The 27759-nt window shown below is 43.5% G+C and overlaps 1 protein-coding gene across 5 annotated transcripts in view; it reads right to left on the reverse strand.

Moving 5' to 3' along the window:
* RFX7 (regulatory factor X7) overlaps positions 1-27759 on the reverse strand; it is a 93655-nt gene that overhangs the window by 10636 nt on the left and 55260 nt on the right. For all 5 annotated transcript variants that reach the window (XM_074549394.1, XM_074549392.1, XM_074549391.1 and 2 more), the window contains 5 exons: positions 16117-16150; positions 8955-9037; positions 8069-8191; positions 2055-2175; positions 214-294 (listed from right to left, as the gene is read on the reverse strand). In XM_074549394.1, the coding sequence (XP_074405495.1) occupies positions 214-294; positions 2055-2175; positions 8069-8178 (312 nt within the window). In that variant the 5' untranslated portion in view covers positions 8179-8191; positions 8955-9037; positions 16117-16150. The remainder of the gene's footprint in view (positions 1-213; positions 295-2054; positions 2176-8068; positions 8192-8954; positions 9038-16116; positions 16151-27759) is intronic.

Here is a 27759-nt window from a genome sequence, read left to right on the forward strand (position 1 = left end):
AGTTTAAGAGTATTGCAATTCATCATGAACTTTACAGAATAAAAATTAAACAATGATTCAAAAATAATAAGAATCATAAAGAATATAAGAATCATACAGAAAAATCTTAAAAGCTGCATAGACCTTCACTGCTTTGAAAAGTTCTGACAGAAAAACAGTATAGTAAATGCTAACTTGCAGAAATATATATGAATAAGCAAATATATAGCATACCCCATCTCCAGTTTTATGAAAGTCAAGGTTGGGCAGTGTTGGCATGTGCACAAAAGCCTTCTTCCTCAGTCCACTGTAGCAATATGTGAGCAACAATTAAGGTCTACATTGTCTGCTTGTTAGCTGGGGGATAGGGGAGAAGAGCAGTAATTCCTCTGACAACCCTCAGAAGCTTCAAAAGCAAACTCAACACAGAACTAAGAATTCCTCTCATTAGCATGATCTCACAGCCAGTCAGAATCAGAAGTCCATCAATGGCTGCATTCTTGGCCAGGTCATTGGGTTTCTCAATCCATGCAGAGATGCTGGGTATGATTAATTTCATCTGATGACTTAGAACAGGCAGTGAACCATTCCAGGCAGCTTCAGTAAGCTACTCAATATTCAAATAATTAACATAAATTTTGACTAAACTCTCTTTCTAAAATAAGATGGAAGAATTAATTAAAAAAAGAAAAAAAGTTAATCACTATTAAAAAAATGCATTCTCGAACTTAGATTCTACTTTGTTTCCTTCTCCTGAAGGACTTCCTCAAACTGAAGTTTCCCAGGACAAGATAAAGTGCCCAATGAGTGCATTTCTTCCTAAGATTTCACACTATTTTTGAAGCACTCTCTCCTCATATAAAGACCCAGACTTTTTCTTACACCGATCTCATCAAATTGGTACACAAAAATATGCTCCCTTTATTATCTGTACTCACTTGTTTATAGGTCTAAAAATCAAATCAGCCTTTTTTGTTCCTCTCCACAGCATCAGTCTGGGAGTTCACACACAGCGTCTTTTCTCCATGACACACAAATCCTTTCCAGGATCACTAGTTTTTCACATTCTGTAAACATGTCTGGATTCTTTCCTAGGCCATGTAGTTTGCAATTGCTTGCATTAACCTGAATGGAGCATAATTACAGTAAAAGAAACCTAAGGAGCCTGGGAATTATGGTAGGTGTGAGACAAGGTCACATTTTAATCATTGTGAATTAGAAACATTGGAAATAGAACTTAAAGAGATCCCCTGGGTCAAGCTACAATTACATGAGCTCTTCCTTAACACTTCTCTAGCTCTATCCAAACATGAGCACTAAGTTTCAGATTTCACTGCTAGATAATCCAACATTGTATTTTATGAAACAGTTTAACTGACACAAAACTTCTCCATTCACTACAGCATGGAAGGTTTTTCCCCCTCAATGGAAGACAAGCAATTCTGGGCTGCCTGCTAGCACTTAATTCTCTAAGTGCATGCTTCAAGTGAGACCTGGCAAAGGCCACTATCACAGCACATCCATATCATTACTGTTCCTTCTTTTGAGTGGGTTTTAATTAGGGCCTCAATGCCTTTTAACCTTTTCATGCTCTCCCTCCCCCACTTACTGCAGGGGCTTTGCCCACCCAGCACGTCAGGATGCAGCGAGAGCCAGCCCTGGGAATGCAGCAGGTAGGACATGATTTCACCACGGCTTCTAAGGGCTCTCATGGGAAGATTCAATTCTCAGCACAAAAAAAGAAAAAATTCTGACTGATGAAAAAACTGGTTAGAAAATCACTAACAGTTTTGATTCCTTTATTCCAGTATCTCTCTTTGCACTAAATTATAGAACTTTTTTGATGCCTTGCTGCTGTGACAACTGAGTGTCAGAACCTAAATTTAAATACTTGCTTCCAAAGTTTTATCTTGCAACCTAACACTACTGCAACTAATAATTTTTAAAGAACGTTGGAAAAGTGTCGGCATTTTTTATTCAACGTTACTTCTACATTTAGCTGGTAGTTAAGCCACAACGACAGATGTTCTCCAGGCAAGAGCAGAACAAGTTACTGAGAAGCGTTCTAGCAAAGGATATTTTGATTTGCCTCTTGTGCCTAGACGACGGGCCTTCATATTTGGAAAGACATTTTTCATGATCTTCCCAAAGTCAGCAGCACTTAATGGGTGGTAGCCAAGATTGTCACAATAGCTCCTGCAACAAAGAGAAAGAAAGCGTGAATGGAATTGTAGTTAATGCAAGAGGCCAGCCTACATGCTAGACTCCAAAGGTTTTCAAAAGAAAACACTTATCCTCGTCCATATTTAGAACCACATTTAACATTAATGAAGCTATCCACAACGAACTGAATGCATTAAAAATGTATAAACAGAGCTATTAATATCATAGTTTTTGCCTTGTTCTCTACTGAGTTCAAAGACAAGTCATGTGGAGACATAACAAGCAGTGGCACTAGCTAGAGCACAGCTGAGATTTACTCCACGTCTCAGTCTGAAGCATATGTTTCGATTCACATATTTCAGGACATAATAAAGCAGAGTCCCTGTTCTAGCCAGAAGCACAGCTTGAGTGTGGTAAGACTTATAGGAATATTTGAAAAGCAGTAGGTAAGAGATATGTCAGTGTCCAGAAAAGATTTTGCATATACAACTTCTATTTAATAGACCTCAACAGAACTAAACTGAAAAGATGCCTTCCCAGGGACCCAGCTTTATAGATGTAACATAAGCACATACTGAGGACCCAGTCCTCCCATCACTGTGGCTCTACTGAACTATGAGAGCTGCTTGATTATAGACAACCCTATTTAACAGTCCTAAATCAACAGAGATTCCAACTGCTGCAAATGAGGATCATCATGCAGCTCAGTATACAACCTGATGATACAGGGGAATAAAGAAACAAAATGTAATTATTTTGCCATCTTTACTTGTTCTACTAAAATGGGCACTGTTACTGGTCTTCAGTTCTCAAAAACAGCAAAAGGAATTCTGTTTCGGCATATGTGACATTTAAAAAATAAGTTCTTGAGAACAAGAATTGTTGATTTTGCTGTAAAAGATGAATGTTCTGGAAAATCAGAAACATAAAGCAAAGGAGGAAACCAGGACCTGCTCTGGAAGTGAGTAAGGCTGCACGAAGACAGCAACTCCCTGCGCTGTTGCACAAATGTGCTGTGGCCTAAAATGCACCAGTATAAAACCTTCTCAGCAAGACTGCCAACAGCCACAGCATCAACAGGAGATAGCAATGCCCTCCTTTCCCCTGAGAAGTCCTATCAGCAATACACAAAACCAACCTGCCTCCGAAAAGGTGTATATGATCAGCGGGGTTACCAGCAAGAGTGCAGAGAACAATGACTTCCCATCCCACAGTTGCCTCCAATCAGGTACACACACACAAACCAACCCCAGAAAGTCAGGCAGATGCAAAGCAAAAGCAGCAGTCTGAAACAGATGCTTCACCCCCAGCATTACCTAGTAACAGTCTGCATCCAGGTGGGCCAGTCAAAATGTCTTCTCTTCAAGTTGTAGCTCTGTAGAAAGCTTTATGTATTTCTTGAGATACTTCCTCTACCTTTACTTTCTCGGTTAAAATATTGGTTACTACAGAGCAAGTATCTGCTGCTTTTACCCTGGCTGTATGTTGGTATCCTCCACTTGGAGAGCACCACCACAGATTTAAAGATTTTCATGAAGATAAACAGCAACATTTACACTCTTAGGTGCTGACACTCCCCTGCAGAGCCTCCCCACCACACTCAAACCAGGACACAATGCCTACAACTAGTACACAGGCATCAGTCTAGTTTCTGTGTGGAACATCAAGAAACTTTATATCCAATTTATATACCAACACATTTCATTTCAACATATGTCACTCACAGAGGCTGGTTTCTAGATATGTCCCTTTGAAGTTATTACAAAGGAATTCTTTGCTGCCTCACTGTACCCTCACAGGAATCAGACATTGCTCCATGTTTAATAAATAGATCTATGTGTGCTTTTTGTCCTTGGCATCTTGCCAGGCCTCCATGGATTCAAACTTCAGTCTGAAAATTCCTGAATGGAGGATCTTTTTGTTTACTGATGCTGATTACAAGACTTTAAATCTCAAATACCATTCAAAGGAGGACTCTCCAAATTTCTCTGCCATAGACAGCAGTATCTTTGATTGAAACTCAACAATGTCAGCAAAATAAAGTAAAAAAATCCAAAAAGACAAGCTAGCAAGGATTAGGTAGCAAGCCAGTAGGTCCCTAGGATCGGGGACCTACTATTAACTTCAAAGTTAAAATTATTTCCCCCTTAAGAGAAACTAAATAAATTAAAAGGGAATAAAATTAGCCATTCCTCGTGTCTAGCACATCGGCTGTAAGACAATCACTTCCTAGCAGCAAGAACTATCAGTATTATCATGGAATTTCAGCCCTCAGACAGATCATCCTCCATGGCCCTTCCCCCTCCTGGCTTGGCGGAGAACCCTCCATGTCCATCTGTGGTCTCTCATTGACTTGACAGGACATAGCAGGAGTCTCTCCCCCGAAGCTCTTCTCTCGGCTCCCTGCACTCCTGGCACATGGCTGAGCCCAGGAGCTGTTTTGCTCTTTGAAGGGTGGGTGGGAGACAGAGGGGGGAGGGAAGGTCTGGGCAGAGACAGGAATGACAACGGACACGCGGTTGCTTTGTTCCTTTGTACAGAACTCCCCTACATGATAAGCAGAAAAGGCTTTTTTTTTGGGGTAAAATCTTCAAATCTTGAATTTACTCCAGACATAAAATACACTGAATTAAAACACACAAAAAAATTAACCAAAAAGCTGATGAAGAGAGGCTATGCAGCCCAGCTTACACAGCTTCCAGGGCAGAAAAAACCAGCATGAACAGCAAGTGATAAAGAACCCATCGAATGAAACAAAACAGAGTTCTTGGTTTATCCAACCCCCAAAACAACTGGTCTCCAAAAATGGGTTAGAGTCAAGAACCTCAGAAAGAGGTAGGCTCTCATTAGGCTGACAAATAATGCTGGCACATAAATGAGTCCTTATAATCAGGTAGGATGGAAACCAGATGTCTGAAAACCGCCAGAGAAATGGAACTGCAGGTCAGACTCCCAGGAGCAGCAGCAGAGGTAAGAAACAACTGTTTTAAGTGGAGTTTGATTGGCTTTCAAAGGAATTCTGTGGGTAGTTGCTTATGACAAGGGACTAGACTTTGCAACACAATAGGTCTCATCCTATTCCTATCAGGGAATTTTGTATTAAAACCCTGGCTAAGCACTACCCAAGAAGATTGGTAGGTACCTTGTGTCCTTTATGTGTTCAACAGACATGGCATACCTACACCTACTGCCCTCTTCTGTGTTAGCTTCTGAATCTTCTTCTAACTTGTTGGTTAATATTCTTAACACTTAGTGCATATAATCTATGCATCAGGTGGCAACCAGTGGCCTAGCAGCCAGTAAAGCAAGGATTAATGATTTACAGACTAAAGGAAAGAGATACAGGATGACTCAAAGACCTCCTAATCCATATTAAGTGTATCAAGTGAATCTTCAGGACACCAAACTTAAATATGAGTGACTTTCATCCCTTGCGTCACAGCAGTGGAACTAAGATAAGAGGACTCAAGTGTTTACTGAAGGCTCAACAAATCATTTTGTGGGCAAGTAAGGATTTTTCCTGCATAAGTACTGCAGAACTGCATTTAAATTTGAAATCTTAATTCTCTAAACTCAGCTAAATCTACACATGGCTGTGTGCAGGAGGATGTTTTCTAACAGGGACAAGATACCCAAGTAAAATTGACTTACATGAAAACACTGAAAGGATCTAACGGGAAGCAGCATCCATTGACTGCACCCTGGAAAACGTGCTGGGCACCTCCCCTTGAGCTCCCACACTTTCCAACCTGTATTCCCACATAACTCCCAGAGGAAGATGGCACAAGAACTTTGAGCACCCGACAGAAACCCAGCCTCTTACAGCTCAATGTATTGTCAGTACAAGCAGCATCACAGCACCAAAAAGAGGTGAACCAGCTTCCATCTACCTCCTTTCTAAAATTCAGCTGCAAGCTCTCAGAGCCTTCCCAAGTGCTACTGCCTTATATTGTGATGCATTTTAAATTTATTTTATCCCTTTCAAAAGAAAGAAGAATCCACTCACTTTTATCTAGATAGAAATATGAATTCACACTTAAATTGAAGAGCAACAAAACAGAAAGAATCATTGTATTGAACAAGCTCAGTGAGAAGGGGCTACTGAAATGTGGAGCTGAAAACATTATCAGCACTTGCCAAATGGTGAACTCTTGTGCAGTGCAAGCTTCTGTCTTTCCCTCTTCATAGAAAAAATATGGAAGGTGATGCAGAAGGCTGGTAGTTTTGCAAGATTTATTTCAACCAAAATTTATGGCAGGAATGAAGATGCTGGTATGATGCAGCAGTCTTCTGAAGCCTGGCACTTTTGATTCACACATGCAGAGTGCATAAGCCTGCTTATGTGAGCTCATGCAAGATCCATCTCTGCACACAGAAGATAGATATGGGAACTGGTTAATATAACAGAACTGAATTTTGTGAGGTCTTAGCACCCTTAGGTAAAGAAAAAGAACATATCAAAACTAACTCACATATTTATATGCCTGTTCCCCACATCCCACTCCAAGACTACTTCTCCTTTTGTGGGTAAGAATAGCTCATGAAAATATTCAAAGCAACTGAATGTTTTAAAAACAGAACAGAAGCTTTCAAAGGAGAACAGATTCCAAACATTTGATATTTTCCTGAATATTTGCTTACCACCCTTATTTTGTTAGGGAAAAAAAATACAATACACAAATACTTGATGCAGCTACATACAAAGCCATCCAAATTTCACACTCCACAATCTGTAGATGATGATATTTCCGGGCATCTGCAGCTTGGCACAGCATGGAAGCCAAGCAGATTTGTTGCTGAAGCAGGCCATAAATTATTAAATAAGAAATATATTTAAGAATAAGGCTGCCATCATCTCGGCGGCGCACAGCAGCTGCCGCTGTTGCCGTGCGCGCGCGGGCGCTGCTGCGCGGGGATTGGCCGCTGCGCCGCGCGCGTGCCATTGGCTGCGCTGCCCGGCTGCGGCACCGCCCCGGCCCCGCGGAGCTCACTAATAGGTGTGCGCTTGTTTATCGGCCCCGCTGCCACCCTGCCTCTGCTCAATCACGGTAAAACACTTCAGCACACACACCTCATTAAAAGGAGGTATTTGCACAAGGCAGCCCTGCAATAACAATTACTATGGGGTGAATCCTGTAGGCACTTAGGAGGTGAAGGGATTCGGCTCCCTGCAAATTACAGTAATCGTTCAGATTATGGAAATATTCATACTAGATCATAAATCTGTTATTCATCTTCAGGCAACTGGGCTGAGGATGATTATTTCTTTCCCCCCTCCCCCATGGGGTATGTTCTGTAAATGAATTCAAATCCAACTTTCATCAGACAGCTCCCTCTCCCTTGCTTCTAATCGCTTTCTCATTACACGGTAGCTTTGAGACTTGACAACACAGACTCACAGTGGCCTTGGTTACTGGTTTCATACATATTCAGATATACTGTGCCTCTGTAGAAATCAGGTTTGCTGCAGGAAGGTCCAATATTTATGCATTATTGTGGAAAGAAAGGTGTGGTGGGCAAGATCATATGTGCAAAACAGCTGCGTCTATGGGGAACAATTCAACCCCTCACCCTTGTTAAGGCAGTCATATAGGTATGTACACAAGCAGACCAACACACATTGTAAGATAGTAACTGATGCTTTTTACCTGTGCCACTGCACAAAACAAACCCAATATTCATTTATTCACCTGATACTGATATTCACTTGTTAAGAAATACTTGTACCTTTCCTTCAGCAACTGTACACGTAATGCACAATTTACACATCACAGTGTTATCTCCAGGGGCAGTAGTAATGAATGCAGTTTGCCACAGAGCAGCTACTGCACTCTCAGGTACAGCAGCATGGTCCATCATGTGTCCCACACAGCAGTGGGGACACGCAGAGTCTGTCACAGAGCTAGAGCAGCACACAGGCACTCACTTGTACTCATCATACACCTCCTGCTTGGGCAGGGACGTCTCGGGGTGCTCCTCCAGGGTGTTGCGTATCCAGGAGAAGGCGTGCATCTGCTGGGCACGGCTGGACGACATGGACAGCTGATCACTGCAGAGACAACCAGCAGGGCTCATCAGCACGTGGCTCTAGGCAGCACTTCAGAACTGCCTGTCTATGCAGGTGGAGAGACACCTGCACCTCAGGGATTTACCTATTCCGTGAGCCTTGGGCAGCAGTTTCTCCCTCTTTCATCCACAATTTAACTCCACACTCCAGTTCTTGACTGATACACAGCTGTGACTACACAGTGACTCTTACATTTATTATTCCTTACTGGCCACCTCTAAGCTTTTGCCCACTGAGTTTGCCAGCTGTCCTTTGGGAGAACCCAGTTTTCCCAGGAGATACTCAGAGTGCTTCCTATAGGCATCTGCCTGCTATAACCATCCTGCTGGGAAAGGGTTTATTTTGTGACACTCTGATCTGCAGGCTGGTTTTCTAGAACTTCCTTGAGTCAAACGAGTGTTACCAGAAATACCATCAGTTTTTTCTTTCACCCACCATCACATTGGTGTTGCTATTTTATGACTTCATACATAAACAGTGTAGGAACAATTACACAGACTGTGAAACACTTTCTCTGATGACTCTTTCATTTCAGGATATTTATAATCACAAGCTTTCCATGCAATAAAATATTCTGAAGTTTTAAAAAAACCGAACATCTGATCTTCAGGGAAAAAAAGAGTACTTAATGTTTAATAAAGGTTCTTCTGCTACTAACATGATGCGAATGATTCCTCAGCAGTTAAGTGCCACAGGAAGTACATCAAGTTTTCAGTACTGCTCACCTTTACACTCACACACATACCTTTTGTCTCCATTGTTGGGACCCGAAGGCAGCTGAAGGTAGAGGTAGAGTTTCTCTAGGTCTGTAAACTTCTCAACTTCTTGCTAAATAAGGTGTTTTGGTTTGAAAAAAAAAAAAAAAGCGGAGAGAGGTAGAAGAGGAAAAAGCAAGTAAGAATAGTTGAGCTTGACAGCCAAAAACTTATCTAACAGTATATTCCTAAATAATATAATTTCAAACAAGAATATATTTATATAAAAGAACATGATTGTGAGCACCATGTGGCTAGAAATGTGATTTCCTATTTTATTTGCTCATCCTCACCCACCAGAAAGCACTTGTTACAATTACAAAATTCACACACAATAAAAGCAGAATCTGGAAAAATGTTAACAATGGATTGCTTCTGTAACCAGACATGTAACATGAAAACTTGGTCTTGTCAGAGCACACAAGAAGCACCTCTGAGAAAGCAGAATCCCAACCAGCTATGCTGTAACAGCACAGAATGCCAGATGTGACCCTGCAATCCACTCTATTCAGTAATAATATCTATCCATTCATAGACTTTCATGAAGCCATTTAAAAATCTATGTACTTTTTTGTTTCCTTTGGAAATCACTTACTGAAACTGTTACTGCACACAAGCCCTTCAGTGAGCATCCATCTCAGTTATGCCAGACTCCTCCTCTAGAAATACCAGCTGAGGATCAGACATGAGGGGGAGTTTTACCTGGTGGCTGCAGCCAGTGATTGCTACACAGAGATCAGCTTTTGGTCATCTGAAACCAGTGCATGGACTAGGCAACAGAAGGAAAATCAGCTGTGATAAGCTGCTCAGGGCCTGCTCAGCAGCAATGCAAGGAAAGCCATGCAGCAGGAAGCACAGGAGGTTTCCTTTGGGAAGCTGCTACAGAAGCACTGCCTGAGCTGGTGCAGCACCAGTAGAGCTGGAGACTCACATGATCCTTTTTGAAGTCAGAGCACAGCTTCTGGATTACTGCTAATTCTCCATGCCTTTGCTGGTGTCTTACTGCCAATGTAACATCTTCCAGAAGGAAGAGAAAAGAGGAGGGCCCAGCATGCAGTGAGACCTGGCTCACTTCAGCAGTGAGCAGAATGGGGAGTGGGAAAACCAAAATCCTAAACTTCACTTCAAACTGGGGCTCCCTGCCAGACCCAGCCATGTCCAGACCAACCTTGCAGGCACAAAACTGAGAGCAGCACATGAAAGAGGAGGTTCCACTTCCTGCCCCTGACCCAGCCCCTGCACAAGGACTGGCAGGACAGGGGGAGCACAGGTTCCCAATAATCCCAGCCAGCAAACCCCACCCCAGGAGGGCTGCACACAACGGGGCCACCAGCGATGCCAGGACCTGCCCAGAGCCAAGAGAAACCCTTCCAGCAGCACACAGGTAACAGACACTGCATGTGGGGCTTTTATAAGCTGCAGCAAACCACAACATTTGGTTGGGTTTTTTTCCTCTGACAAACTCCTGAAATTTGCTGACACAAGTTTCTGTGTGGCTCTACAGCAGCTTACACAGCAGTGGTTGGTGCTCAGACCACCAAGTATCCAGAAAGGTATTTCTTAGTAATAGATGCATTTTGTCAAATTCTCTGTTCTGCCTTTCCTGTATGAATCACAGCATTTAAATTGGTGGGTCTTCCTTTAGCAAGCTCATTATTGCAAAGTCAACGTTCTCCAAAGAAAGAATTTACAGAAAATTAAATGATCAAATGATAAATCAAAAATGATTATCATTTTTGAGGAGACAGAAATTTAACAAGAAAAATTGTACTTCATTATTAGACATCCTCTAGTCCAAGGAACTTTAGCTCTTTTTGTTTTAAATGGCAAAAGCCCAAGCAGCACACCAAAGGGCACTGTCTGGGTGGGATTACCTTGCATGGTAAGCACTCATCCATGAGACAAAAGCATCCCAGGCAAAATAAATCCCCCCCTCCTCTCCCCATGAGTCTGACACTGAAGTGAAAGACAAGTTCTCCCTTCCAAATCTATGTCCAAGTGCAACACAGGAGGCAAGGTTTTAGAAGAAATATTAAACCTTTCATCAAAATACGCTGCAGCAGTCTCAGTGCCCATTGCAGCTGAAGCCATTTCTGTGTCATGGTAGGAGGAAGGGGCTGTGTGGAAGGGCCCTGTCTGAGCCACTCTGCTACACAGGTCCCACTGCCAACCCCCCTAATTAAAGGAAAATAAAACAAAAAAACCCAGCAACAAAGGAAAAAATGTAACTGAGACTGTGTTAGCAGAACCTTTTCCAAAGGATGTGAGTGAGCTGGTCACTCTCCCAGGAACAAAACTGCATCCCTACATCTGAGGTGCCTGAGGATTTCAGCTGCCTCCATCCTTGGCAGAGACAGCTGCAGAGTGATGTTATCTCACTGCCTGCACCCAAACCCCACTCCTCTCCAGGCCTGGCCCTGGGCAGCACTTTCTGCACAACTCCTTCAGCTTCCAGCAACAGGAGCAGGGAAGGCCTGGAAGGCAGGACCTCCTCAGAATGGGAGAGTTAAAAGGAGTCCCAGGCAGTTCACAGAGGTAATCCTACCTGGCTGATAATTAGATAAACCTAAGCTTATTAGATGAGACTGAATCTATTTAGAGAAAATCATCTTAAAACTGAAGAAGTGGCAGCAAGGAGATGGAGTGTGACAGTCAGTGCAAGTAGATTTGGGAAAAACTGCATTTTGTTCAATTAAAATTTATTAAACAGTGTTTTGTTTAGGCTGTTTACACATTTCTGAAACCCTCAAAACTTGGTTACAGTCTTGGTAAGTGCAGTCTCTTCTTCAATCTCAGCTGACATCCATCAGTTCCCAATGCTAAAGGTCTGGTGAATCCAGTAATAACTGCAGTTGCTGTTACTGCAATTGTTCAAAGCATCGAGAATTTACCATTTTTTAATGCAGTCGGAATCACAGAATTTGGGAAGCTGGAGGAGCACTTCACCCGCTCTACTAACTGCCCAAGAAGAAAAAGGTTCATTTATTTTGTGTTATTCTTTGTGCTAGGCTGGATGCATATGGAAATAAATAAAAAGAAACAAGAACACAAAATATTCTACAAATTCCCACCCCAATCCCCAAATAGATCAACAGTGTGGAAAAAAATAGGCCATTAAAGTGGAAGAGAAAAGGAATGATGCCATTTGAGTGGCATCAAAAGGAAGAATGTGATGCTGGCACCACCTTGGACAAACTCCCCTTTGTGCAGCCTGTTAAAGCTCATGCTACTGTTGTTCTAAAAACCACAGAGCCTGAGCAATGTCTGGGGAATCCTTTTCTGCTACTTAAAAGGATCTAAGTAAAAATCCTGCTTGAAGTATCCTGACCTTGATTGACTGGTTCTATCACATCAGATGAAGATGGTCTAATTCTCCAAAGGCTATTTGTAAGTCATATTTCTTGAACTTGCATTAGAAAAATGCACAAGCATGCTAAAGTGCTTGCAGGACTGAGGTGAGCACAAAGCATTGCCTCTGGTACTCTGCTCTTCACACATCACCTTTATTCCCTGCAACAGGAACCTTATAAAACAAAGGAAGATTCAAAGAAGATGGGGAGCAGGCAGTGTTCATACTAATTTTTACAACTTGGCTTCAATTTAGTAAAAAATCTATCAAGCACTCAAAATACCTCCGTGATCTTATATTCTGAGACAGAAAAGCTAAGGACAAAGAATTAAACACCTCAAGTCACAGCTAAGCAAGGACTTTCAGTAACACAAAGGAACAGACACCTCTGCTATTTCTGTTCTGACAGTTACCAAATACAGATAGGTAACTACAGAAATGCACAAAATGAGTAGCAAACAAATTAAACCACACAGATCTGCTCCAAATGAATCTGTCCTTTTGCTGCCTAACATAGACCTAGAACAAGATTTTCACTGAAACAGATGCAACTTTCTTTATCATTTTAACAGGCATTTTGATTGAGCAAAATAAACACTTGTGAAATAAACCAGGATGACCAAAATTATGTAGGGTAGGGTTTTTTAAAATGAAAATAGCAGGTTTTGATATCTGTTTCTATTCTGGGAGACACTAACTTGCCACTGCAAGTTTCTGCAGCATAAAGAGACAAAGATTTATTCAGCATAAAATGAGGTTAAGGACTTAATCTGTGCTATAGGAAACAGAGTTTATTCATGTTTCTGCTTGAAACAGAGCACCTAGAGATTTGAACATGAATCCCCAAAATCAAAGAGTATCTCTCAGGGTTCCTGACCTTGGTGGGTTGGTTCTCTCCTGGTTTTCTCTGACTGCTGATCTACTGTCAGGTCACAAATATTAGTCAAGCTTCATTTCAAAGTTGTCAAAGGGGATTACCATAGGAAAACTCCAAGCAAAAAAACGTGCTTTTTCTGGATTGTTTACCTAGTCAAGCCAAACTTTAAATAACACAGAAGAAGAACATAGTAAGAACAATCAGAAGAGCTGCTACTTCTGTAATGTACACAGTGTCATTCAAATTTGATCTATTCCGAATTTCCATAAGGAAAGCAGAATTACAGGTTATTTCTGTCCTCAAGTTTGGATAAGGGGAGCTGAAGGCCAGAGGCACTCTGCAAGGTTTATGCAAGATACTGTTTTAGAGAGCATGGACTGCTCTGAATATTTCTTTCCACATTCTGAGTATTTATAGACAACTATACTCTAATCAAAGTGAAAAAGGCTGTGCCAATGGCAATGTAACCTGCACCTACTGGCAGAAAGGCCCTAAAATTTGTCATACTTCAGCCAAACAAATATCTATTATTTAACAACCAGACTAAAAATAGCAAAGTAGTCAAGCAATCATCTCCCCATTCTAAGAATAGAGAAACAAAAAGCAAAGGTGAATTACTCTAGGTCAGTTGGTTTGTTGGAAATATCACCAAGACAGAAAATAACTAATACTAAGAATACCTTTTTAATTCTAGAAAGCAGCTAATAAATACATTTGATATGCTTTATCTGAGCAGAAGCAGGAACATATTTCACAGGCTAAACACTCCAAACAAGCCCTAAAAACACATGGCAGCTTTGTTCTGACAGTGGCCAAGCACAGCTGCCAAGGCTTCCTGGAGCTTCTGCCTGTCTCCTGATGGGCCCAAGAGACAAGTGGCACCTTTGGTGCCACAGGACTGACGGACACTGCCTCAGCACACCCCACAGCAGCTCTGCTTCCCATCAATCCAGCACTGACCTCTTTTCAGAGCACTAAGGAAAGAAATGGCCTTCTTGCTGAGTGATTATATGGAGCAAACAGTTTTAAAAATAGGGTTCAAAAGTTCACTTCGTATGTGGCTACAAATATAACAAGTGAAATCATAAGAGAATCTACTGCTAGACATGTTTACTACAGTTAAAAAGATGTTATAATGAATTTTTAATGACTGTTTACACCACAATTCTTGCTAATTATCTTTTTTGGATTGCACAGCACACAATGATTTTCTTATGATCTCCCAGCAAGTGGCAGTGTGTGGGGCTGTGAGGGGTGCAGTGGAACAAGCTGAAGGCCGGTAACTCTGGACTCCTGTTTGAGCAGCTGCAGTCCCGGTGCTTTGCACAGCCCTCTGCTGTGAGTGACTCCAGCCCAGGCTACTCCATCCCCTCTGCTCCTTCCTAGAGCTCTCCCTGCTGAGCTGTGGGAACCTGCCAGCCCAGAGCGTTTGTGTGCTGCTCTGCACATGGGGCTGTGACTGCTGCTACCAAAGGGGGCATTCAGAGCTCCACAGCCTTTCAGTCCAACGTGCTTTTAGATTCTCTCTTGCAGCTCACAGCTTTCCAAAGCACTTAAAACCATTGAAACAATTTTGCCAGAATTCAGCTAAATTTTTGATTTCCTCAAGCTATTCTGATCTTGGATTGTTCTTTTTAAAACCTGAACAGCATTAGATCTACCTTTGCTAACCTAGAGTGGCTTTTCCACTGTTGACACAACTCCTCTGAACTCATCAGCAGGACAGACAAGGAGGCATCTGGAACAGAAAATTAGACCATCAGGACACTGCTGCTCCATTCCAGGGCAAACCATGGAGACTGCTTTGTGTCCAAGACTTCTCTGCCAATCCAATGCATGAGACCTACCCAATACCCTCCACACAAACTGATAATCCCTACTTCAGTACACAAGGTCCATAAATCTGCAGAAATTTAATGCAAAAATAGTCCTAGAATAATTCAATTTTCTTAAAACAGACTGCCAAAAGTAGATGACTAGTAAGCCTCCTACTTATTTATTCCCTCTCCAATGCTACTTAGAAACACCTACCCCCAATTCCCCCAGTTTTTTTCCTACAGAAATACCTGGTGTTAAAAGACTTTTACAAATGCAGTTTTGCAATCTGTCTTTTTACCTCTGAAGACTCACATACAAAATTAAGATCTTAAGGCACCTGTCTGGTGTTCACAAATGTCTATAAGGAACAAAGGGGACAAAAATTACATTCTGCATCCCTATTTCCACTGGGTACATCCAAGAACTTTTAAACAGAGGTTAAATGGGGTCCAAAGTTTGTTTGGAACACAGTAGAGCTTTAAATCTTATACAACAATAAATTAAAATATTTTATGGCAAGACAATTCAGTAGCACCTGAATTAGCCTTTGATAATGTGACCTGGATGAGTACTCTCTGTTAGCTCAGCCATACTATTTGATAGGATCCAGATGGCTGCCTATGACACTTTTTTGTGTTATCCACTGGTACCTCTGGATGAAGTGCTGAAGGTAGAAAGTCAGGGTAAGCAATCCCTTCCAGTTCTAAGATTTATGAACTCAAGACTGATTTAAAAAAACTTGAAACCCGCTCACTACTAAAAACAAATAAAACCTCTTTCTGAACTAGTGCTTCCCAAAAATAATCTCTTATCACTGCCTAGATCCTGTTATTTTAATGCACAGATGAAGATTTTGCAATTCAAGGGCCCTTCCCGCTCCAAAAAACGACCTCTCAGCCCTAAGCAGCACAGCAGAGCTAACAGGACCTGCAGTGTTGCACATTTCTGGGAAGGTACCTGAGATGGTAACTAATTTTGGTCACATTTAGTGGTAGTACCTTCAAATACTGCTAAGGAAAGGCTTCGTAATAGCTGTCAGTCTCCAGAGCCATCTATTTTGGTCCTGCAGCTCATTAAATATTGAAAAGCATGCTGGAGTTGTACTTACCAAAATGCAGTCCACTTTAGATTGTACAGTTTTGCTAGATGTGAGGGAAGAGAGAGAAAAGAGAAATACTGAATTAGTCTAAAATCAATGACAAAAACATTACACATTAGAATTTCTATCACTGCACTACAGGCTTTATAACTTACTTGAAATATCCTGCTAGTCTATGGAATTTTTCTGTAGAAAGTCATCCAAATTTAACTGCTTGCTAGAATTCTTGCTGCTTGTTCTTTTACATAAGAACTCCATTTTTTAAAACGAAATGCCATTGCAACTGTTATCCCAAGCAGCAGTGGATGTCACTACTTTTATTGTAGCTCTTACACAATTCAAATGCATTTGACTTGTTTATCTGTAAATACAATTAACATCCCCTTCTCCCCATGCTTCAGTAAATCCCACCACTTCAAGGCATGCATTTCTAGCTTTCCAAAGAGCTGCTACAAGGCACACAGCTGTTATTCCACTGGCAGCTCTGGAGTTTTCCAAGTTAGTCTCTCTACCTCCCAGCTGGCTTATTAAGACTGCACTGGGTGGGGACTGAATAGAAATATGCCAGGAATGACCTCAGTGCATGTGCCAAGGCGGGCAAACAGTATGGAACTTATTATACTGCCTCTAAACACACCCATGGGCAGCTCTTGTCTTTCTAAGGGTGCTGCACTCCACATGCTTCCTCTGACAGCATTAGCTGAAGGCATTGTATCACTGCTCTGGAGAGGAGCAGGAGGTTTCCCATACAGAAAACCCTAGCCTGAGCATGTACTGAACAAGCATCAATTGCTTTTTTAGTTCAGAGAGCAATTATTTTCCTAGTAAAATAAAACATAATTCAATCTCCTTAAACAACACAGCATCTCATGGAAGCTATTTTACTTTTGTACAGATGCTAAAAAAGCTAGACTAAGTCAGGCAGTTGATGGACCTCCTAAAACTCTAAGTAAGAAACAAGCAAAACAAATGGCTCTGGTGTCTGGTGGTGACAGGAACCAGCATCTGCTGTTCCATCAGATGCCCAGAGGCAGGAGCTTGGTTGCCCTGCTTGTTACACCACTTCCACTTTGAAACAAGACAGTCTAAAAATCTGTTTGGTAGAGGCTGCTAACACTGATGCCTCTTCCTATACAAGAACCACTCAGGTCACAGTGACAATACAGTAAAAGCTTTCAGCAGGTAAGAACATTTAGCAAGTTCACTGAAACAGATCCATCAGCAGACATCCACTTCAGCTGACTTTGTGTAGGAGAAGCCACCAGGTGGGCAGACAGGCACACCAAGGAGATGGAGCAGAGCTGCTGGGGATTCTGAAGAACAGGGAGTGCTTAGGATGGTAAAATGGAAGCTTTCCCTTGCCTCAGGAAAGATGCTCACATGTACTGCAGCAACTGAAGAAGAGAACCTAAATGTCATCTCACTCATCAAAGATCACCATCTTACCAGGAAGTCAAAGGACACCGAGCATGGAAACCTGCTGCTGCTGCATGTTGCCAGTGCATCTGACCCAAAGCTGAGCAAATTGATGGGGACACAACTGCTCCAGCAGCACTTCTCCACCCTGGGCTCAACCAGTGCTCCAACCCTGAGCAAGGTCTCACAGTCCCTGTGCTGCTACAGACCAACAGCCTCTCCTACAGAGCAGCAGGCAACAGGAATCAGGCACCTGTACCCATTCCTGTACCCAAACCTCCTGCATGGCTCCACATGGCAGCTTGTGCAGAAAGGGTGCAGAGAGTGCAAGGCATGCAGGGTACAGACACAGGAAACAGCCCAAACACACCCTCTACAGACAATACCATGCACTGGGCTCTTCAGGAGAGCACACTCCAGCCAGCACAGCTTCCCTCCTGCCAACCTGAGCATCAGCATGCCCATCTGCATTAACATCTTCTTCTTGCAAAGAGAAAGAGGCAAGTTGCCAGGAGGCAGCTGGGCAGGAGATCCCTAGAGCTGTCCTTTTATCTCCAACTATCAGTCTGAGTCAGGAAATGTAAACTCTCAAATTTAGTTCAGGCTCTTCCAGTTGTGACCTCTGCTCCTACAGCACCGATCAGCAGCGCTGAGAAGCTGCAGCAGAGGAGCAATAACAGGGCCAGGAAATACAGTTCACTGTGTTTCCTTTTTGTAAACTGGTGGCACAAAAAGGACACTCAAGTTCATGTCCTCCAATCTGCAAGCAGATGTTGTGACATTTTAAAAGGCAAAGGTCCCACTGCTTCAGCAGGGGTAAGTGTGATCCCTATTTAATAAACAATTTTTCCATCTCCTGCTCAACGCTCTTGAGTGTACTGGGAGGACATTTTTAAAATGTGTCAGTGGTAAACTGAGGTTTCTTTCTTCCTAACCAGATCACAGGTAAATGCTGCTTCATTTTATAAAGCTTGTGCCTAATGACAAAAATGCTTATTTCCCTTCTAGCAGAGGCAATCCCAGTCCAGCAGTGGCACCCCTGAGGAATGAGCCCTTTGACTGGGACAGTACTGGGAGTGACCTTCCCATGGTCCTGAGCACTGCACAGACACACTCCATTTGGTGACACTGCAGGATACATCCCCAGCACATCAGGAGATAGAAGGACAAGTGACAAAGGTGGCAAAGGGACAGACATCCCAGTTACACCTGCCACCTTCATTTATTTTGCCCCACTTCTTCTCTAGCAGGATATACATGTTTTGAAAGCTGAAGTTTCATTTACAAGTAAGTCAGTCTGCTTCTGTCCCTGTCAAATGCATCCCTTACCTAATTACTACTGCAATTACAGTGCCTGCAACCAAAAATCTAAACAACCAGGCTGAATCTGGCCCTACACAGAGCCATTTCTAACATCTGGAAGCCATTACCCACATATTTTTGCTACCCATGAGCAGCTGCAGGAGAGCAGCAGGAATGATGTTCTTTCTAATGAAAATAACCATTTGAATCTGTTTGAAACCTAAGCCCATTGGAAACTCAGAAAGTGCACCTAAAGCCCAGAGCCAGCACTGCCCCTCCTGGAGGCTCACTGTGATTCACCCCACCCAGCAGCACAGCTGGTGTTACTCTCTCTTTCACAGCTCTTCATGATGGCAGTCTCCCTCAAGTTAAACTAATTCACTTACTTGATCCAAAAATTAATTCAGGCTACTTCATGCAGTTTTATCCAGGACAAGATTTGTGATTCTGGGGGTAGCTGTCTCTTGTGAGCAACAAGAGTTTGTGTGCTTTTACAGCTGCCTTGGATTTGCCAGCTTGTGCCCAATGACCCAACACAAGAACCACGGAGCATAAAATTTTATATCAAAACCTTGTATGTGCTCCTCTCCAATCAAAAATACAGACTATCCCAACCACCAAGGAGGCATTTATTCAGTGGGTGCCATCCTACTGATTGTTTCAAAGTTAAGGCACACAAGTGACTCAAGAGGGACCCTGTTGTACTGTCTACAGCAATGCTCCTCAAAAATGTCAGCTCTGCTCTGAACACCACCAGCGCACATCAACCTGGCCATTTCTGGTCACCTACCCACCAGCCACTCAAAACATGCACCCAGCTTCTACGAATTAATAAAACAGCAGAGAAAAGGAGGTTTCTTAGGCTGTGCTTGGAGAAGCAGCACAGGGCAGCTCCCTGCAAAAGCTGCTGTGGATTCTCTCATGAGAACTCCAGACCCTACAACTTCCCAGAACCATGTGCTGGCTGTTTTGGGTCTTTAAGGCAAAAAGCCTTACAGGAAGGGCCAAAACCTCTGAAGGATTCTTGAAGGTAAGTTTCAAAGGCTGTAGTGATTGAAGCTTCTAAAGGCTGAAGACAAACTCCTGAAATTATCTTTGGGAGAATGAGATCGGGAGAAATCAGATGAAAGTATTTCCTCAAACTGCTCTTCTATCTTCTGCCAAAGTATGCATTTCTGTTTTCCCTGACCTATTTATGTATTTCTGCTCAGAACAGCCCTGACTTGGCATGGGCAGAACGAGGAGTGTGTTCTCTTTCCAGGTGAGCAACTGAGTTAACTTTGCTCTGAGGGAGAGAGAGGGGAAAAAAGCACAAGAATAAGGCAAGGAGATGCAATTCTTTTCTCTAAGTGGCATAAAACCAGATGCTGCCAACCTTCCTCTAATTAAGCAACACTTTACTTTCAGGAAGAGGCAGCTGAATTGTACTGAGCAATATGGGACTATTGTATTAGCAGAAGTGGCAGAATTCAGTTGCTCTAAGCACGAGTAGCTCCTTAATGTTGCAAATAAGAGAAGCCATATACCCACAAGGGATAAGAGAATCCTTATGTCTGTGAGATCAGAAAAAGGGAGATGGCTGGGAGAAATAAAAGAAAGCCCTTGAATTTATCAGCCACTGCCTGGTTAACCCTGAGCCTTCCCAAAGCCTGCACAGCACTGAACTAACCCTCAGCAGCTTTGCAGCTGAGAGCTTCCAGCCCCCATGGAAGGCAGCAACAGGACCAACACTGGGGGAGCACAGAGAACACCCCCTGCAGCACAGCTCCTCTCCTGGGACACGTCCCGAGCCTGACACTGCCACAGGGGCTCCTGGGCTGGGTCCCTGGCAGAGGGGGGACAGCAGCACCTCCAGGACATCGCTGCTCTGTCCATCAGGGGAGACCTCCCAGCCCCAAAATCACACAGGACATGGCTCTCACCATTCAGGCACTGGCAGAGGACTCATCCCTCAATTGGAGGAGGAAGTCAACAACAGAGCCAGTTCAAACAAACTCAGCAGACAAGTGGAGCTACAATTTGTTGTGCAGAATTTTATAATGGTTTGAGTAGGTGGTGACATGTGGGAAGCCCAGAGTGATTTTTTCATCAGAAGTTTGGTGCATTCTGCATAATTGCCACAGATACTCTGTATACCATTCAGCCCAAGACTGCAAATATTTGCATGAACTGAAACCTCCCAAAAACAGCCTCTGTATAGCTGTGTTCCCTGTGCTTGGCACTTTCTGGACAGCCTAGAGAAAACATTAATTTCTGCCAAACCATAATGCAATTGATGAAAAGAAACCACTTTCCACCACTGCTCATAACTGAACCTTACATCAGGAAGGCAGGGCTGAACTCCTGACCAGACAGCAAGGGCTCCCCTCTGCAGGGTCCCAGTTTCCAGTACTAGAGTATTAAGTTACATTATTACCCAACATGCAGGACTTACAGCAAAAAGTTGCAACTAAAATGGAAAACCCCACTGTACAGTTCCTTACCATGAGCACAGTTACCTAGTTATTCACCTCAGACTGCAAACCACCCTCTCAGCCATCTGAGAGAGAAAATGTTTACAAAGTTATAAAGTAAATGTCCTTTGGAAAAACAGAAAAACCAAAAACGCACCAGGGACTGTTCAGGCCACAGGACAGTTCTGAGTGGCTCACAGGCAGTGCACAGAACCCTGACAGTGCGTGGTGACACTGCTGCCCTGGCATTTTACTCACACCTGAAAACAAACCTTCCACAAGAGAAGAATACCCAAGACAACACTTAGGGCTGTCTGCCGAAGGAGTGTCTTGGCCACACCTCCTTTCAGAAATTACTGTGATCTGAAAAGTCTCCATTTCCCGCTGCATCAGCTGTTCCCCCATACCATCCCTGCAGGTTGTTTGTCAAACTGCTTAGCAAAGGGCACAGGGCCTCTCTGCAAGGAACAGGAGCACACGAGCAGCCCTGCCAGGCTTGTGTCTCACAGGCACAGGAGGCATTTGGGTGTTGACAGCACCCAGAACTCCTCCTCCTGTGCTGTGTCCTGCTGCCCCCTTTCCCTCTTGCAAAAACCCACTTCAGCTCCCAAGGAAAACAAGACAGAGTCCACTACAAAGTACCAACAGCGATAGTTTTGGCAAAGTCATCTTTCTGAAACCTTGTTAAAATAGGGAGGGTCATTATTAAACTGACCACATACCCTTTTGGAAAGATTCAGTCAGAATTCCACTACTCTGATGACATCAGGTGGCATTTAAAAAAAAAAAATCTCTATTTACTCTGTGTGCTGTGAGGAACCACTCAATAAAAGGATTACCAAGCCCATTACAGTAAGTGGTACTATCAGAAAGGTACTATTATCACATCCTTACCACGACAAGCACTGTGTCCCAGCAGTGCCTGCAGCAATCAGCCCTTAATTCTTAATCTTACTGAATTAATGCTTCTCTTTCTTAGACTAACAGCTCTAAATATATCTTTATATAACCTTCCACTCAGAAGCACAAAGAAATGTTAAACTGAAGCCAAGGATCATCTAAGGAGAAAATTATGAAACAGCCGCCTATGTGTGCTGCTACTCAATTAACATCTTAACATATGCCATGTTACATTGTCTGGCTTGGCTCACTGTGATAAAGAAGTAAAATGGCTGTAAAAGCATTTCAATTAAATATTTAGAAAGCAGAGCTGCACGAGGTTGGAACTTGTTTGAATTAGCAAAATGACGACTATCCATACTGCTCAGCTGATGCCGTGCGAGCTGCAGCACAGGGCACCGGGAAAGGGAAGCACCCCCGGGCATGGCCCGGCACCCCAGGGCCAGGAACCCCTCCCAGGCTCACCTCGCACCCCCGGGCGGGCAGCAGCCAAAAATCAGGTGGCTTCTGATGCCACCTAGGGGCTCTGTCCCTGCCTGCACTGCTCCCTCCCCCGGGAGATCCCAGGGCCTGCCCCAGACACCAGGCACTCGCTCCAGCCTCCCACAAACACAGGCAAACAGCGGCAAAACACTTAATACAAGACAAATTAGGTCTTTCAGGATTCAAATGCAGATATATTTTTATTCCATATTAAAGCCACAGGGACCACAATTGCATCCTAAAAGCACATGAAGTATCGCTATTTCCCTGAAGTATAAAAATAGAGGAAATGCAGAAAAGTGTCCAACTCTCAGGCCTCAAAAAGTAAACAAAGCCAGAATTCACCAGCTGGTAAATATTGTCTCTTTCGGTCTGAAAGCAGATTCCTCCTCAATCCCAGGCAAAGCACCCTTCTCAGCAAAATCAGGAGGCAGACGCTCAGCAAGCCAATAAAACAGTGCAACAAGAAGGGTGAGCTGCAACTACTTCATCCTCCCTGTAACCTAACCCACCTCCTTCCACTCACCAGAGAGAATAAGCTAAACCAGTTTTCAATCAGGCATAAGGAGCAATGCTATATCACAGTGCTGAAAAACTTAATGGTTCAGCACATCTTAAAGTTAATGCAGGTTAAAGTGTGTCAAACAGGTGACTTCAACACTTGTTACTAAAATAAATGGAGTTAAAATAGTTCATAGAGAATAAAAATTTAATGCCTTCACCATTTCTAACACTATGATCATTTTATGAGTATAAATAAAGCCAACTATACAAACAGCCGAACAAAGAAGGAAGATGAGGCTGCTAATGAAATGCCCAAGTCTCAAATGTAGCCCATTGTAATGAACTGCCAAGAAATAATTAGCCAGCAGACATCAGAATACCTTTGTCTGAAACACAGGTCTATAAACATCTCTTTCAGCTCTCTGAAGAAATCTGGTTGTATTCAATGCTAAAGGCTTGTTCCACTGTTCTTAAAATAACTGGGAAGAACAACCACACACTGCCAGGTGCTCTATTCCAACAAGACAGTCATTTAAGTTCCTGGGGTTGGGGTTTTTTTACATTTATTTAAATTCAGTATATTGCCATAAGTTACTGTAATGAACTCTGAGAAGAGACAAAGAAAATGCTTTTACACAGCTCTCACCCTGGTTCTTTCAGCACTGCTCTGAATTAAAATCAGTGCATATTGTTACATTCAGGCAGGAGATTCTGTTCCAAGGATGCAGTGCCCTCTGTACAGGATGTGGGAAGATAATATGACTTCAGAGGAGATGCTTCCTGTATTTATTACTAACAATCTACAATCTCAAAAAAGCAGAATAAAAAAAGATTATTTCAGTAGAAATCTCACCTCATGAATGTCCCACTGAAAGCATAAAGATGGAAACAGTTACCAGACCTGCAGGTTGTGGCTACAGAGCAAATCATCCATTGCAACAACTCATGTATTCCACAATGAAAACTGCTGGGTTTTGAAACTAATTATGAAAAAACAAATCAACCTTTGGTTGCTTCACAATCCAACCTATAGACAGCTAAGAGATCTGCTGCGCTGTTTTCAGCTGAGGTCATCAGAAGCCCCATCACAACGTTATCACTTAAGGCACTGGAAAGCCAACTATAAGACACTGGGATTTTCCTCCAGCCTTTGTCCCACATGGCTCCAAGAAAGGATGAGGGGTGACACTCCTCAGCAGAACTTAAAAACCAAACAGGAAATTCAGTGCATCTATAAAACACGTGCACAAAATTGTTTCTCTTCCATGCCTGCAGAGCCAGCTAGCTGAGGAGGAGGAAGGCAGCACCCCGCTGTGCATCACAGCCTGCTACAGGTCACAGACCTGGTCCTCTACTGCCTTTCCCTTGGGAAATGGTGGCTACAGACAGCTGATGGCAAAGTAAAATAATATTCATGTGAGAAAATAGGAAGAGTTCTACACTGCTTCCATGTAACACATATCCAGAATGGACAAATCTGCACAGTGCTGTTTACTGTACGTAGCTCAGAGCTCAGCTGAACCCAGCAGAACAGCTCCAGTGTCAGCAGCTCTGCAGCAAGGCTTTCCCACCACACGTGTTTCCCAGTGCTGGCACAGGTGCCTCAATGGCAGATTTAAGCCTGCTCATAAAAACTGGGTTTCTTCTTCTTTATTTCACTTTATTTCCTTCAACGTTTTCAAGACCCACAGCTATCCTAGTTACATTCTCTTAACAGATTTGCTGCTACTGGTTGTACCTCTTTATTTCCCTACTCATTTGATACCCAGGGGCTGTCATCTGGTTTGCAGTGCCACAACCCAGTCCCATCCAAGCTCTTCTGTGGCTTTATCCTGAGGGAGCAGATGAGACCCACACAAAAGCCACCCCAGACAGTGCACACAGCAGCCATCCCCTCCCCAAACCCTGCAGGGCCAACAGCTGCAGGTGTCCCACTGCCAGCCTGGAAAGGAGCCCCAGCCTTCCCAAGGGGCTGCCATCTCGCTGCCCCCTGGGCCTGGCACACACTGGGAAGCAGAGGAGCAATCCAAGGGCTGCCCAAGGCCTTGCACAGACACTGCACTGAGGAGGCCCAGCTTATCCTGCAGGGTTCCCTGGCACACTCTCTGTCCCTCCTCCATGCCACAGACATCCTTCTCTCCCCTCCACATTGAACAGCTCCCCCCAAAGGTATCAGCCTGTCTTTTTGCAAACAAATTCAGCTTTTATCCAGCCCCCTCCTCCCAAGGCTGTTACCCTGCTTCTGCCCTGATTTCTGCACACGTGCATTCCTCCTTCTCCTTGCTCCCTTTCCTCTCATGGCTGCCCACCACACAGCTCCTCTGCACCCTTTTTTCCACTTGAGGAACCTGTACCCAATTGCTGACTCCCATGGAATGCAATTCTTGCAACCTCTTAGGTTTCCCTGTGCTGAGTAATGCCCTGAGTATCTACATGCACTCTGCAAGCATCTGCCTACTAAAAGGGTCACTCACTTCTCTCCTGCTAGATGGGCATGGCTTCACTGCCATAGGAAAGGCAACTTCTCTCCAACCTGAGCCATGTTGCTCACTGGCACATCCCAGAACCCTCTCCTGTCCTTGACTTTACCATCAGGTGAAAATTTAGAGCTGAACACCTGCAGGATGAACATGGCACTGCTGCCTGATGGTGACCATACAGCCTCCCACCTCAGAGGACTCCCCCTTGTTCAGCTTCCCCAGGTCCTTTCAGGCATCCATCCTTCAGCCTTGCACCTGCACTGAGGAGCACTTCTCACTCACCTCTGCTCATCAGCTTCCACCCACTCTAGACACAGAAGCTCTCTGCAAATAAAGAGCTGCAAGTAGCCAGAAGACTCTTGCCTATCTCAAAGGTCAGTTCACTGAATGCTAAAGCAGAATAACTCATCAGCTTTCCTGCTTTACTCTGTTTCTGGGGGTAGAAAAAATAATCTATGTGGCATTTTTTAAAATGAGTTTAAACCCTAAACCAGGATCTTTAGTAGGAAGAGTTACAAACACATGCTACTCCAATTCTTAAGGATTTTATGAAAAGGAGTTTAAACACAACTGCACTCACTCCTAGGTGGAAATTAACTCTGTCCAACAGGTGCCCTACATGGCCCTGCAGGGCAGGACTGGCTGCTCCCACCTGGATCGTGTCTGCAGCTCTGGGGCTGCCCCCATCAGGCCAGCGCAGCTCCAGAGCAGAGCACAGAGCTCCAGGGCAGCTCTCAGAACCTGCAGTGTGGGGCAGGCCAACACCATGCACTCCACCCCACACACTGCCTCCTTCCCTGCCATCTGACCAGCACTGAATACCCCACAACTTTAGGGTTCAGTTCTCTGCCCTCAGAACAGGGAACAATGTGTGCAGCCAGTTTGTTGCCTCACCATCCTACTTCTACAGGCAATGAGGGGGACAGGACCCAATAACCCAACTTAGCCATCTTCTTCTCAAGTAAAACACCTGCTCTGCAGGCACAGCATCATCCATAAGCATTTGGATACCTATTTCAGAGGTTTTCACATTGTCATGGTTTTCTTTTGCAAATGCAGCAGAGGGCACGTGACCTGTGCTAGTAGTAAGTACTGAAGCCACAGCCACATAGACCACTGAGTTTAGCACCCTATTCAGACAATTTACAGAACACCTGCATGGATTCATTATTCATAGCATGTATATTCTAAACATCCCAGGGAGCTGCACAGTTACACCACCACTTACTTAGTAAAGAGTCAAAACCAGAAAAGGCTGTGCTTGATTAAAACTAGATCAGATTTCAGAAAAGCTGCACTAAATTTCTGACTTTCCAAAAAATCATGACAGCACAGAATTATATTTCAGACAGTTCTACACAAGTACGCACCAGGGTAACAGTGTTGTCATTCACCTGCAGGCTACCACACATTTGCAGCATCTAACAATCCACTGAATTATGCTTCTGCAAAAGCCTCATGCTAATGGTACCCACAATAACTTGTCTGAGGGGTCCTTCCAGAAGCAGACATTGTTTGAGAGCACTGCAGAATTGATCAGTCTGGATTTTCATTCCTGTGAATCACACCATGCATAAACATTGCAGCGGGAGAGCAGATGTTCACATTACGAGAATGAAAATGTCCTTTCCTGATTAGTAACACAGTTTGATTTCAATTTGCACAGTGAACTGTATGCTGCTTTGCCACTCCTTTGCTCAGGAGCTGAACTAATCAAGGCAAAACTGTAACTCACCTTCCTGATTTTGACAAATTCCAGGAGAATACAACACACTCGAGCTATCTCCAGATCCTACACTGGGCCTCAAAGCCTACACTTAACACAGAGCTGCTGCTACTTAAGGTACTCAGCAATAACTAAAAACTTTACTAAAGTGACAAGAATCACTGTGAAGTGACAAATAACAGTTATTAGTCCTGCACTGCAAACACTCACCCACTGCAGTTATTTTCCCCCTATAGAGCTGGAGCTACTCACCAGCAGCATCCTGGGGCATACATGGGTGACTGAGTGTTCACAGAGGGGCCTCCACACACAGGACCATGGCACACAGGAGCTGAACTGGGTTTTTCATTTAAGTTACAAGTGTCACCAACTTGACTGTACAAACCAC

This window comes from Zonotrichia albicollis, chromosome 11, assembly GCF_047830755.1.
Source record: "Zonotrichia albicollis isolate bZonAlb1 chromosome 11, bZonAlb1.hap1, whole genome shotgun sequence".
In the NCBI taxonomy this organism is placed as follows: Eukaryota; Metazoa; Chordata; class Aves; order Passeriformes; family Passerellidae; genus Zonotrichia; species Zonotrichia albicollis.